The sequence below is a fragment of the Pelophylax lessonae genome (assembly GCF_965119305.1).
Source record: "Pelophylax lessonae genome assembly, chromosome: 6".
Classification (NCBI taxonomy): domain Eukaryota; kingdom Metazoa; phylum Chordata; class Amphibia; order Anura; family Ranidae; genus Pelophylax; species Pelophylax lessonae.
The window spans coordinates 1,903,965-1,918,784 of NC_138773.1; the positions used below are offsets into that span (position 1 = coordinate 1,903,965).

The 14,820-nt window shown below is 56.3% G+C and overlaps 1 protein-coding gene across 1 annotated transcript in view; it reads left to right on the forward strand.

The window, feature by feature from the left end:
• The first annotated feature begins 1,478 nt into the window (after positions 1-1,478).
• The window catches only part of TBC1D10B (TBC1 domain family member 10B), a 32,818-nt gene continuing 19,476 nt past the window's right edge, over positions 1,479-14,820 (forward strand). The window contains exons 1-3 of the mRNA XM_082262115.1: positions 1,479-2,627; positions 13,716-13,815; positions 13,921-14,028. Coding sequence (XP_082118241.1) covers positions 1,492-2,627; positions 13,716-13,815; positions 13,921-14,028 — 1,344 coding nt within the window. The 5' untranslated portion in view covers positions 1,479-1,491. The remainder of the gene's footprint in view (positions 2,628-13,715; positions 13,816-13,920; positions 14,029-14,820) is intronic.

Consider the following 14,820-nt stretch of genomic DNA (forward strand, 5'->3'; position numbering starts at 1 on the left):
GGAGGTCAGCCAGGGACCCCAGAGAGGGCCACAGTCACCCAGAGAGTGCTCATCGTCATGGAGGGCCGGACCATTACCTTCCCTGGCCCGGGGGCCACAGAAGAGACCAGCCTGGGGGATCAGAGGGCCCCTCCATTACAGTCTATGGATACAGAGAAGCCTGGGAGTACCACAGCTACGCCCAATCTGGGGCCCCTACCACCCAAATACACCGATTCTGAGAGCCAGGGGCCCCCACCGCCTGGGAGTACCATCGCTACGCCCGATCCGGGGCCCCCACCGCCTGGGAGTACCATCGCTACGCCCGATCCGGGGCCCCCACCGCCTGGGAGTACCATCGCTACGCCTGATCCGGGGCCCCTATCACCGCAATACACCATTTCCGAGAGCCAGGGGCCCCCACCGCCTGGGAGTACCACTGCTGCGCCTGATCCGGGGCCCCTACCACCCAAATACACCATTACTGAGAGCCAGGGGCCCCCACCGCCTCGGAGTACCACCGTTACGCCCAATCCGGGGCCCCTACCACCCAAATACACCGTTTCCGAGAGCCAGGGGCCCCCACCGCCTGTGAGTACCACCGCTATGCCCAATCAGGGGCCCCTACCACCCAAATACACCGTTTCCGAGAGCCAGGGGCCCCCACCAACTGGGAGTACCATTGCTATGTCAGATCCGGGGCCCCTACCACCCAAATACACCATTACTGAGAGCCAGGGGCCCCCACCGGCTGGGAGTACCACCGCTACGCCCAATCAGGGGCCCCTACCACCCAAATACACCGTTTCCGAAAGCCAGGGGCCCCCACCGGCTGGGAGTACCACCACTACGCCCGATCCGGGGTCCCTGCCACCGCGATACACAGTTTCTGAAAGCCAGGGGCCCCTACAACCTGGGAGTACCATTGCTATGTCAGATCCGGGGTCCCTGCCACCACATTTCATCATTTCCAAGAGCCAGGGTTCCCTACATCCTGGAAATACCACCACTACGTATGATCCGGGGCCCCTACCACTCCAGTGTACCATTACTGAGAGCCACGGGCCCCTACATCCTGGGTATACCACCGATGTACAAGAATCAGAGCCCCTAAAACCTGGAAATACCACCGCTACTCCCGATCCGGGGCCCTTAAAACCTGAATATGCCGTTACAGAGAACCAGGGGCCCCTACTTCCTGGGAGTACCAGCGCTGTGCCATATCCGGCGCCCCTACGGTCACAATACACCATAGCTGGGAGCCAGGGGCCTCTACTGCCTGGGAGTACCATCAGAGGACCAGAACTGGGGCCCCTACCACCACATTACACCATACCAGAGAGCCAGGGCCCCCCAGCACCTGAGAGTACCACCAGAGTGCCAGATCTGAGGCCTGTACCACCACAATACACAGTGACCAAGAGCTGGGGGCCCCCATCGGCTGGGGCAGCCAATGGTGTACCAGATTTGGGGCCCGTACCACCACAGTACACCACGACAGACAGACAGGCAATGGTCACCGTCAGCACTCCGCCCCATGATGAGCTGACCCCACCCCCGAGGGACTCTCCAAGAAAAGCCCCAGTGATAAGACCTCTGTGGGTAATGCCAAGAAAGGTCCCGGAGATCCTGGGGGGCCCCACCTCTTCACCCACACACAGTAACACTGGACTGGGAACCACCCCCATACCGCCTCCAGGAGAGGGAACTGCAATACAGACCATGGGGGAGGTACCCGCAGAGCACACGGTCGCACAGAGGGTACCGCCCCTGCAGGACGCGCCGGCACACATTGTTCCACCTCAGGGCCAAAGAACATCTGAACTGTCCGTTAATCCGGCAATAAAGGGGACACAGGAGACGTCACAAGATGGCGGACAGCAGGCTCAGGGCGCCGTGGCGTCACTCCTGAATAAGCGCAGTGTAGAAGTGACTGCGGCGGCCCATGTGATGTTTGACCCCGATACCGTGGCTGAGAAAATCGGGCCCCCACCACCTGTGACGCAGAAGCCGCCCTCCACCGAGGATTCAACAGGTGGGGGGCAGAATGAGCCCCCCGGCACAACGGCTACAGAGCCGCCACAGAACTCTTCTACCCCGGACATTAGAGTCCCACCAGAGATCACCCTTCCCGATGGTTCCTCACAGAGCTCCACTGCTCCCCCACCGGGCGCTGTGATTGGTCCACCCGCTTCCTCCACCCTCCAGGACACTTCAGAGAAGAAGGCTTTGCCTGGCCAGAATTGCACCCCTCCCTCCACGGGTCCACCTCCCGCCCAGCTGGGGACATCCCTTTCTCTGAGTCGCATCAATGATCCTTCAAGTCCTCATAGGAGCATCTCCGCCAAACCCCCACTTCCCATTCCACCCAGATCCTCCCTCTACCCCGGCCACGCCCCTTCTATACGGGAGCAGGAGCCTTCCCTCAGCCTTGAGACCGCCTCTCTTTCCAGCTTCAGGTCCAAGGCCCCCGCCCCCGACACACTCAGCTACCTGGACTCTGTCAGCCTGATGTCCGGCACACTGGAGTCCCTCACCCACCTGGATGACGCCAGCTCTCTAGGCTCCGACTCCGAGATCAACGGCATGCCCTACCGGAGGACCGACAAGTACGGCTTCCTGGGAGGAAACCAGTTCAGCGGCAACGGGTCAGTATGGGTATCTCACCCGCCTTATTAAAGGGGCTGAGGGCCTGGTCTGGGTAGGGAAGGAAGCGGAGGGTCAGGTCTGGGTAAGGAAGGAAGCTGAGGGCCTGGTCTGGGTAGGGAAGGAAGCTGAGGGTCAGGTCTGGGTAAGGAAGGAAGCTGAGGGCCTGGTCTGGGTAGGGAAGGAAGCTGAGGGTCAGGTCTGGGTAAGGAAGGAAGCTGAGGGCCTGGTCTGGGTAGGGAAGGAAGCTGAGGGCCTGGTCTGGGTAGGGAAGGAAGCTGAGGGCCTGGTCTGGGTAGGGAAGGAAGCTGAGGGCCTGGTCTGGGTAGGGAAGGAAGCTGAGGGCCTGGTCTGGGTAGGGAAGGAAGCTGAGGGCCTGGTCTGGGTAGGGAAGGAAGCGGAGGGCCTGGTCTGGGTAGGGAAGGAAGCGGAGGGCCTGGTCTGGGTAGGGAAGGAAGCGGAGGGCCTGGTCTGGGTAGGGAAGGAAGCGGAGGGCCTGGTCTGGGTAGGGAAGGAAGCGGAGGGCCTGGTCTGGGTAGGGAAGGAAGCGGAGGGCCTGGTCTGGGTAGGGAAGGAAGCGGAGGGCCTGGTCTGGGTAGGGAAGGAAGCGGAGGGCCTGGTCTGGGTAGGGAAGGAAGCGGAGGGCCTGGTCTGGGTAGGGAAGGAAGCGGAGGGCCTGGTCTGGGTAGGGAAGGAAGCGGAGGGCCTGGTCTGGGTAGGGAAGGAAGCGGAGGGCCTGGTCTGGGTAGGGAAGGAAGCGGAGGGCCTGGTCTGGGTAGGGAAGGAAGCTGAGGGCCTGGTCTGGGTAGGGAAGGAAGCTGAGGGCCTGGTCTGGGTAGGGAAGGAAGCTGAGGGCCTGGTCTGGGTAGGGAAGGAAGCTGAGGGCCTGGTCTGGGTAGGGAAGGAAGCTGAGGGCCTGGTCTGGGTAGGGAAGGAAGCTGAGGGCCTGGTCTGGGTAGGGAAGGAAGCTGAGGGCCTGGTCTGGGTAGGGAAGGAAGCTGAGGGCCTGGTCTGGGTAGGGAAGGAAGCTGAGGGCCTGGTCTGGGTAGGGAAGGAAGCTGAGGGCCTGGTCTGGGTAGGGAAGGAAGCTGAGGGCCTGGTCTGGGTAGGGAAGGAAGCTGAGGGCCTGGTCTGGGTAGGGAAGGAAGCTGAGGGCCTGGTCTGGGTAGGGAAGGAAGCTGAGGGCCTGGTCTGGGTAGGGAAGGAAGCTGAGGGCCTGGTCTGGGTAGGGAAGGAAGCTGAGGGCCTGGTCTGGGTAGGGAAGGAAGCTGAGGGCCTGGTCTGGGTAGGGAAGGAAGCTGAGGGCCTGGTCTGGGTAGGGAAGGAAGCTGAGGGCCTGGTCTGGGTAGGGAAGGAAGCTGAGGGCCTGGTCTGGGTAGGGAAGGAAGCTGAGGGCCTGGTCTGGGTAGGGAAGGAAGCGGAGGGCCTGGTCTGGGTAGGGAAGGAAGCTGAGGGCCTGGTCTGGGTAGGGAAGGAAGCTGAGGGCCTGGTCTGGGTAGGGAAGGAAGCTGAGGGCCTGGTCTGGGTAAGGAAGGAAGCAGAGGGCCTGGTCTGGGTAAGCAAGGAGGCGGACAGCCTGGTCTGGGTATGGAAGGAAGCGGAGGGTCTGGGTAAGGAAGGAAGCGGAGGGTCTGGTCTGGGTAAGGAAGGAAGCGGAGGGTCTGGTCTGGGTAAGGAAGGAAGCGGAGGGCCTGGTCTGGGTAAGGAAGGAAGCGGAGGGCCTGGGTAAGGAAGGAAGCGGAGGGTCTGGGTAAGGAAGGAAGCGGAGGGTCTGGGTAAGGAAGGAAGCGGAGGGTCTGGTCTGGGTAAGGAAGGAAGCGGAGGGTCTGGTCTGGGTAAGGAAGGAAGCGGAGGGCCTGGTCTGGGTAAGGAAGGAAGCAAAGGGTCTGGGTAAGAAACCATGTGCCCTTAATGTGTACCTGGGTCCTTTAGTTCCCAGAGTCTGTGTGTTTTGGGGAGACATTGACTTGAATCCGAAGCAAGACCACTCTGAGGGTTTGCAAGGCTCATACCTCCCAAAAATAGCCCCTTCAAAATCCAGGGCCCCTAGGCAAGAGGCTACCCTGCCATCCCCTCCAAAAGCACCTCTCCTTGCTGTTATAGTCAGGAATAGAACGGTGATGGTCGGGTGGGATGGTTGAGAGTGGGATGGTGGTGGTCAGGAGTGGCATAGTGGTGGTCAGGAGTGGCATAGTGGTGGTCAGGAATAGAACGCTGATGGTCGGGTGGGATGGTTGAGAGTGGGATGGTGGTGGTCAGGAGTGGCATAGTGGTGGTCAGGAGTGGCATAGTGGTGGTCAGGAATAGAACGGTGATGGTCGGGAGCAGCATAGTGGTGGTCAGGAATAGAATGGCGATGGTCGGGAGTGGGGCGGTGATTGTCGGGAGCGGCATAGTGGTGGTCGGGATAGGGACGGCGATGTCAGGATTTGGATGTAGATGGTTAGGTATAGAGCTGTGATGGTCGGGATTGGGATGGTTATGGATCTGGACTTGGATAATGTTGGTTAGCAATAGAACCGTGATGTGATGGGCGGGAGTGGGACGATGATGGTCAACTGTGATGGTGGGGAGTGGGACGGCGATGGTAGGGAGTGGGACGGTGATGGTCGGGAATAGAACTGTGATGGTCGGGAGTAGGAGGGTGATGGTGGGAGGATGATGGTGGGGGAGTGGGACGGTGATGGTCGGGAATAGAACTGTGATGGTCGGGAGTGGGACGGCGATGGTCAGGAATAGACCTGATGGTCGGGAGTGGGATGGTGATGGTTAGAAATAGAACGGTGATGGTCGGTAGTGGGACGGTGATGATCGGGAGTGGGACGTTGATAGTCGGGAGTGGGACGGTGATGGTGGGAGGATAATTGTTTGGAGTGGGACGGAGATGGTCGGTAGTGGGACGGTGATGGTCGGGAGTAGAACAGTGATGGTGGGTGGGGAGTGGGACGTTGATGGTCGGTAGTGGGACGGTGATGGTCAGGAATGGGACGAACGGTGATGGTCGGGAGTGGGACGGTGATGGTGGGAGGATGATTGTTTGGAGTGGGACGGAGATGGTCGGTAGTGGGACGGTGATGGTCAGGAATGGGACGAACGGTGATGGTGGGAGGATGATTGTTTGGAGTGGGACGGTGATGGTCGGGAATAGAACTGTGATGGCCGGGAGTTGGACGGTGATGGTGGGTGGATGATGCTGGGGGAGTGGGACGGTGATGCTGGGGGAGTGGGACGGTGATGGTCGGGAGTGGGACGGTGATGGCGGCAGGATGATTGTCAGGAGTGGGACGGTGATGGTCGGGAATAGAACGGTGATGGTGGGTAGTGGGACGGTGATGGTCGGGAATAGAACAATTATGGTCGAGAGTGGGACGGTCATGGTTGGGAGTGGGATGGTCGGGAGTGGGACGGTGATGGTCGTGAATAGAACGGTGATGGTCGGGAATAGAACGGTGATGGTGGGGAGTGGGACGGTGATGGTCGGGAATAGAACGGTGATTGTAAGGAACGGGAAGAACAGTGATGGTGTGGAGTGGGACGTTGATGGTCGGGAGTGGGACGGTGATGGTCGGGAATAGAACGGTGATGGTCGGGAATAGAACGGTGATGGTGGGGAGTGGGACGGTGATGGTCGGGAATAGAACGGTGATTGTAAGGAACGGGAAGAACAGTGATGGTGTGGAGTGGGACGTTGATGGCCAGGAGTGGGACAGTGATGGTGGGTGGATGATGGTGGGGAGTGGGACGGTGATGCTGGGGGATTGGGACGGTGATGCTGGGGGATTGGGACGGTGATGCTGGGGGATTGGGACGGTGATGCTGGGGGATTGGGACGGTGATGCTGGGGGATTGGGACAGTGATGATGGGGAGTGGGACCGTGATGGTGGCAGGATGATTGTCAGGAGTGGGACGGTGATGGTCGGGAATAGAACGGAGAGGTGGGTAGTGGGACGGTGATGGTGGGTAGTGGGACGGTGATGGTGGGGAGGGGGACGGTGATGGTGGGTAGTGGGATGCTGATGGTCGGGAGTGGGACGGTGATGGTGGGATGCTGATGGTCGGGAGTGGGACGGTGATGGTCGGGAGGGGGACGGTGATGGTGGGATGCTGATGGTTGGGAGTGGGACGGTGATGGTCAGGAATAGAAAGGTGGTGGTTGGGAGTGGGACGGTGATGGTGGGAGGATGATTGTCAGGAGTGGGACGGTGATGGTCGGGAATAGAACGGTGATGGTCAGGAATGGGACGAACGGTGATGGTCGGGAGTGGGACGGTGATGGTGGGAGGATGATTGTTTGGAGTGGGACGGAGATGGTCGGTAGTGGGACGGTGATGGTCAGGAATGGGACGAACGGTGATGGTGGGAGGATGATTGTTTGGAGTGGGACGGTGATGGTCGGGAATAGAACTGTGATGGCCGGGAGTTGGACGGTGATGGTGGGTGGATGATGCTGGGGCAGTGGGACGGTGATGCAGGGGGAGTGGGACGGTGATGGTCGGGAGTGGGACGGTGATGGTGGCAGGATGATTGTCAGGAGTGGGACGGTGATGGTCGGGAATAGAACGGTGATGGTGGGTAGTGGGACGGTGATGGTCGGGAATAGAACAATTATGGTCGGGAGTGGGACGGTTATGGTTGGGAGTGGGATGGTCGGGAGTGGGACAGTGATGGTCGGGAGTGGGACGGTGATGGTCGTGAATAGAACGGTGATGGTCGGGAGTGGGACGGTGATGGTTTAGAAATAGAACGGTGATGGTGGGGAGTGGGACGGTGATGGTCGGGAATAGAACGGTGATTGTCAGGAACGAGACGAACGGTGATGGTGGGGAGTGGGACGTTGATGGTCGGGAGTGGGACGGTGATGGTGGGAGGATTATTGTTGGGAGTGGGACGGAAATGGTTGGGAGTGGGACGGTGATGGTCGGGAATAGAACGGTGATGGTCAGGAATGGGACGAACGGTGATGGTGGGAGGATGATTGTTTGGAGTGGGACGGTGATGGTCGGGAATAGAACTGTGATGGCCAGGAGTGGGACAGTGATGGTGGGTGGATGATGCTGGGGGATTGGGACGGTGATGCTGGGGGATTGGGACGGTGATGCTGGGGGATTGGGATGGTGATGGTGGGACGGTGATGGTCGGGAGTGGGACGGTGATGGTGGCAGGATGATTGTCAGGAGTGGGACGGTAATGGTCGGGAATAGAACGGTGATGGTCGGGAGGGGGACGGTGATGGTGGGATGCTGATGGTCGGGAGTGGGACAGTGATGGTCGGGAATAGAAAGGTGGTGGTTGGGAGTGGGACAGTGATGGTCGGGAATAGAATGGTGATGGTGGGGAGTGGGACGGTGATGGTCGGGAATAGAACAATTATGGTCGGTAGTGGGACGGTCATGGTTGGGAGTGGGACGGTCATGGTCGGGAATAGAACAATTATGTTCGGGAGTGGGACGGTGTTGGTGGGGAGTGGGACGGTGTTGGTGGGAGGATGATGGTCGGGAGTGGGACGGTGATGGTCAGGAATAGAACTGTGATTGTGTCACTCCTCTCTATCACCCTTACATTATTCTTGACATAGAGACATACCCCTCCCCCTCTTTTTCCTACCCTGTCCTTCCGGTACACCGAATACCTTTGGATATTGGCCAGCCAGTCATGTGAGGGGTCGAAGTCTCTGTTATTCCCACAAGGTCTATGTCCTCATGTACTAACATTTCCAACTCATCCATTTTATTAGCTAGGCTCCTGGCATTAGCATATACCCCTTTTAGTTTTGTGGAAGTTGATAGTGAATGGTGATTATTTTTATTCCTGTTTGGTCTGAGGTTTTCCCGCACAGACCCCCCAATTGACGTTATGGAACTACTGTCGCTGCTGTCTCTAATACTGCCTTCTGTCCTTTGCTCCCTCCTGACTGACTCTACCTCTGAGCCCTCCCCCCCCGTCTCCTAGTTTAAAAGCCCCTCCAACTTGGTGGCCATCTTTCTCCCCAAAAGAGCTGTACCATCCCCATTAAGGTGCAGCCGTCCTTACTAAAGAGCCGGTAGCCGACTGAGAAGTCAGCCCAGTTCCCCAGGAACCCAAACCCCTCCTTCCTACACCAATTCCTCAGCCACTTGTTAATTTCCTTCTGCCTCTCCTGTGTGGCTCGAGGTACCGGCAGTATTTCAGAGAAAATCACCTTGGAGGTCCTATTCCTCAATCTATTCCCTAAGTCCCAGAAATCGTTCTTTAGGATCCTCCACCTTCCTCTTACTTGGTCATTAGTGCCCACATGCACCATGACCGCTGGGTCATCCCCAGTCCCGCCCAATAATCTATCTACCTGATCCGCGATGTGCCGAACTCGGGCGCCCGGTAAACAACATACTGTCCGGCTACCGGCATGATGGTTGGGAGTGGGACGGAGATGGTGGGAAAAGAACGGTGATGGTTGGTAGTGTGATGGTGGGAATAGAACGGTGATGGTCGGTAGTGTGATGTTGGGAATAGAACGGTGATGATCGGTAGTGGGACGGTGATGGTGGGAATAGAACGGTAATGGTCGGGAGTGGGACGGTGGGAATAGAACGGTGATGGTCGGGATGGTGATGGTGGGAATAGAACAGTTATGTTCGGGAGTGGGACGGTAATGGTGGGAGGATGATTGTTGGGAGTGGGACGGTGATGGTCGGTAGTGGGTCCTATCAGCATTTGCGGAGGAAGCTTGATCGTCTTGTCTCGTATGGAGGAGATCCAAGGGAGATCTCTGAGGTAAAGCTTCTTCTTAGGAAGTGTCAATACGACCGGCATGCCTCCTTGGTTCTGGAGAGAGATTACGGGAAATATCACTCGCCTGATCCTTACCAGAACTGTAAGCAAGGCATAGCAGTTAAGACGGTCATAGGTCTGAGGGATAGTACGGGTTCCCTGGTGAAGTCCAGATCAGGGATCCTGGAGATCTTCAGGTCATATTACGCAGACCTTCTGGGAAGAAAGGACCTTAGTCGGGACAGGATGGAAAGCTTTCTGGATTCTACTCCAGGATTGGGAAATGGTACATTGCCTTTGATGGATTTGACAGAACCAATTTCAGCGGATGAGGTAGTTCGTGCTATAGAGAAGCTGGCTGCCAAAAAATCGCCTGGGCCAGATGGGTTGACAGCTGAATTTTACAAGTGTTTTAAGTCCATTCTGGCTCCCTTTTTAGCGGAGGTTTATAACAGCTGTTTAGAAGAGGGTTCTCTCCCTCCCTCCATGAGGCAATCCGCTGTGATTCTTCTGTCAAAAGGTAAAGACCCCTCAATAATTGAGAACTGGCGCCCCATCAGTCTTCTCAATGTTGATAGAAAGATCTTGGCGAAGATTCTTTTTTGGCGCTTGTCGTCAGTAGCAGGCGATTTGTTGTCCAATCATCAGCACTGCTCAGTCCAGGGCAGAAGTACCTTTTCAGCAGTTTTAACTGTCCGGGAGGCTTTGGAGCGATGCAGGGCTACTGGATGGAGAAAGTACTTGCTGGCATTGGATCAGGCGAAGGCTTTTGATCGAGTCAATCATGAGTACCTGTATTTGCTACTTGGTAGATACGGCCTGCAGGGGAGGTTTATAGATTGGCTGAAAACATTATATAAAGGGGCTGAAAGCTTCCCACTTGTTAATGGTTGGGTTGGACGGCCTTTTGAGGTTGGCTCTGGTGTGCGCCAGGGGTGTCCTTTGAGCCCCCTGCTATTTGTATTCGCAATTGACCCCTTCGTAAGAAGGTTAGGGGGTGGATCGTTGTGAGGGGTGCCTTTGGGCATTGCTGGTGTGCCACCTTTGAAGGTCGTGGCCTATGCCGATGATGTGTCTGTTATTTTCTCTGAGATGGAGGAGGCGCAGGAGGTGGTCTCTGTGATAGAGCAGTACACTGAGGCTTCTGGCTCTAAAATCAATCATGAAAAGAGTGAAGTTTTCTGGATGGGTGAAGAGGGTGAAAGCTTTGAACTTCCGGATGCCTTCCCAGAGCCCCAGCAGGAAATTAAAGTGTTGGGCATCAAATTTGGTCCTGGTGACTATGGTCATCGAAATTGGGAAAGCAGGTTGTTGAATGCCAAAGTAGCAAGCTGGAAGAAATGGAAACTTTCCTTGAGGGAAAGGGTTGACTTGATTACAACTTACCTGATCCCTATCTTTTTATATGTCAGCTTTGTCTGTATCTTGCCAGAATCTCTCTATGCAAGGGTGTACAGCTGCTTTTTCCAACTATTATGGGGAAATAGGCTGAACCTGATCAAACGCAATGTAACTTACCTGTCCAGGCGGGTGGTCTAGTAATGGCCAACCCTATAGTTTTCTTTTCTCTGCTCTTTTTAAAGTATAATCTTGGTAATATGTTAGCAGAGACCCTGCCGGGATGAGTGGGTATTTTTCAATCTTGGTTTAAGCCTTTTCTGCGATGCTGGGAAGATGGCGGACCAGTGAAAAGTCTGAGAGTCCGACATGGCAAGCTTCCAGCTTATGTTGCCCCGTGTCTGAAAATACTTCGGCAGTGGCAGGTGACAGTGGGGGATATCAAGTCCCTCCCCAGAAAGCTTCTGGAGAAGAGGATTTTGGGCTCTGCTTTCAGTGTGTCGCTGACCTTAAGGGATTGCCCAGGCCCTGTAATGAGGGAGGGGTTGCATTTAACTTGGAAAGAATCCCTTTGAAGTTTAGGTATCAAGCCTGGCTCGCTTTCCATGGAAGGCTCTATGTGAGAGGGAACCTAAAGCATCGCCCTGTGGATGATCGGCATTGTCCTAGAGCGGAGTGTGTTGGTAAAGTGGAGTCTATGGACCCCTTTTTGCTCCAGTGTCCCTTTAACCTAGAGGTGTATAAAAGGGTGGGGAAGGCTCTAGGCATCCCCTTTCTCTATTGCATGAGTTATGCGGAGTGGGCGTATGGGGCATACCCGACTCGTTGGGATTTTGATTTGGATACACTTTTTCGAACTGTCCATCTGGGTGAGGAGCTTTTTTCCTATGCTATTTCTTTCACGTCCTTAGCCTTTATTGGTTAATATCTTTTTGAAGAAGGGCTGCATGCATAATGGGGGTGGTTTTGTTTCTTGACCTCGCAGGTTTGATGTCTGGTGTGGTGGTGTGAGTCCTACTAAGATTATTTTCCCCGGTAATGACATGTTCATGATGTGAGTTTTGTTTTTGCTGTAAAACATTGTTTGAGAGCAGAATTTGCTATGTAATTTTTTCCCCCTTTTCATGTAAATATGTATATTGATTTTATGCTTATTGATTGCAAGACTTTTAATAAACAAAAATTGGGACGGTGATGGTGGGAATAGAACGGTGATGGTCGAGAGTGGGATGGTGATGGTGAGAATAGAGCGGTGATGGTCGAGAGTGGGACGGTGATGGTGAGAATAGAACGGTGATGGTCGGGAGTGGGACGGTGATGGTCGGGAGTGGGACGGTGATGGTCGGGAGTGGGACGGTGATGGTCGGGAGTGGGACGGTGATGGTCGGGAGTGGGACGGTGATGGTCGAGAGTGGGACGGTGATGGTCGGGAGTGGGACGGTGATGGTCGGGAGTGGGACGGTGATGGTCGGGAGTGGGACGGTGATGGTCGGGAGTGGGACGGTGATGGTCGGGAGTGGGACGGTGATGGTCGGGAGTGGGACGGTGATGGTCGGGAGTGGGACGGTGATGGTGAGAATAGAGCGGTGATGGTCGGGAGTGGGACGGTGATGGTGAGAATAGAGCGGTGATGGTCGGGAGTGGGATGGTGATGGTGAGAATAGAGCGGTGATGGTCAGGAGTGGGACGGTGATGGTGGGAATAGAATGGTGATGGTCGGGAGTGGGACGGTGGTGGTCGGGAGTGGGACGGTGGTGGTCGGGAGTGGGACGGTGATGGTCGGGAGTGGGATGGTGATGGTGAGAATAGAGCGGTGATGGTCGGGAGTGGGACGGTGATGGTCGGGAGTGGGACGGTGGTGGTCGGGAGTGGGACGGTGGTGGTCGGGAGTGGGACGGTGGTGGTCGGGAGTGGGACGGTGGTGGTCGGGAGTGGGACGGTGGTCCCGACGGTGGTGGTCGGGAGTGGGACGGTGGTGGTCGGGAGTGGGACGGTGGTGGTCGGGAGTGGGACGGTGATGGTCGGGAGTGGGACGGTGATGGTGAGAATAGAGCGGTGATGGTCGGGAGTGGGATGGTGATGGTGAGAATAGAGCGGTGATGGTCGAGAGTGGGACGGTGATGGTGAGAATAGAACGGTGATGGTCAGGAGTGGGACGGTGGTGGTGGTAATAGAATGGTGATGGTCGGGAGTGGGACGGTGATGGTCGGGAGTGGGGCGGTGATGGTGAGAATAGAACGGTGATGGTCGGGAGTGGGACGGTGATGGTCGGGAGTGGGACGGTGATGGTGAGAATAGAGCGGTGATGGTCGGGAGTGGGATGGTGATGGTGAGAATAGAGCGGTGATGGTCGAGAGTGGGACGGTGATGGTGAGAATAGAACGGTGATGGTCAGGAGTGGGACGGTGATGGTGGGAATAGAATGGTGATGGTCGTGAGTGGGACGGTGATGGTCGTGAGTGGGACGGTGATGGTCGGGAGTGGGACGGTGATGGTCGGGAGTGGGACGGTGATGGTGAGAATAGAGCGGTGATGGTCGGGAGTGGGATGGTGATGGTCAGGAGTGGGACGGTGGTGGTGGTAATAGAATGGTGATGGTCGGGAGTGGGACGGTGATGGTCGGGAGTGGGGCGGTGATGGTGAGAATAGAACGGTGATGGTCGGGAGTGGGACGGTGATGGTGGGAATAGAATGGTGATGGTCGGGAGTGGGACGGTGATGGTCGGGAGTGGGACGGTGATGGTCGGGAGTGGGACGGTGATGGTCGGGAGTGGGGCGGTGATGGTGAGAATAGAACGGTGATGGTCGGGAGTGGGGCGGTGATGGTGAGAATAGAACGGTGATGGTCGGGAGTGGGACGGTGATGGTGGGAATAGAATGGTGATGGTCGGGAGTGGGACGGTGATGGTCGGGAGTGGGACGGTGATTGTGGAAATAGACCGGTGATGGTCGGGAGTGGGACGGTGATTGTGGAAATAGAACGGTGATGGTCTTTCTCTTGCAGCGAGAGCCCCATTTCGGTGGAAATCGCCCGGCAGAGGGAGTTGAAGTGGCTGGACATGTTCAATCATTGGGACAAATGGCTGATCCGGAGATTCCAGAAGGTGAGCGCTATGTCACCCACCTATAGAGGAGCGCAGACACTGCTAGGACAGATCCGGATAGTCCGGGGACCGAGTTCACCATCCTCTCCTCTGTCTCCTGTACAGGTGAAGCTGCGATGTAGAAAAGGAATCCCATCCTCTCTGCGTGCGCGTGCGTGGCAATATCTCTCCAACAGTTACCAACTCCTCAACAACAACCCAGGGACGTTCGAGGTAATTCCTGCCTCTATATATGTCAGTGTGCTCTACCTTCTATATAATGTCAGTGTGCGCTACCCTCTATATAATGTCAGTGTGCGCTACCTTCTATATGTGTCAGTGTGCTCTACCTTCTATATATGTCAGTGTGCTCTATCCTCAGTATGACGGTCAGTGTGCTCTATCCTCAGTATGATGGTCAGTGTGCTCTATCCTCAGTATGACGGTCAGTGTGCTCTATCCTCGGTATGACGGTCAGTGTGCTCTATCCTCGGTATGACGGTCAGTGTGCTCTATCCTCAGTATGACGGTCAGTGTGCTCTATCCTCAGTATGATGGTCAGTGTGCTCTATCCTCAGTATGATGGTCAGTGTGCTCTATCCTCAGTATGACGGTCAGTGTGCTCTATCCTCGGTATGACGGTCAGTGTGCTCTATCCTCGGTATGACGGTCAGTGTGCTCTATCCTCGGTATGACGGTCAGTGTGCTCTATCCTCGGTATGACGGTCAGTGTGCTCTATCCTCGGTATGACGGTCAGTGTGCTCTATCCTCGGTATGACGGTCAGTGTGCTCTATCCTCGGTATGACGGTCAGTGTGCTCTATCCTCGGTATGACGGTCAGTGTGCTCTATCCTCGGTATGACGGTCAGTGTGCTCTATCCTCGGTATGACGGTCAGTGTGCTCTATCCTCGGTATGACGGTCAGTGTGCTCTATCCTCGGTATGACGGTCAGTGTGCTCTATCCTCGGTATGACGGTCAGTGTGCTCTATCCTCGGTATGACGGTCAGTGTGCTCTATCCTCGG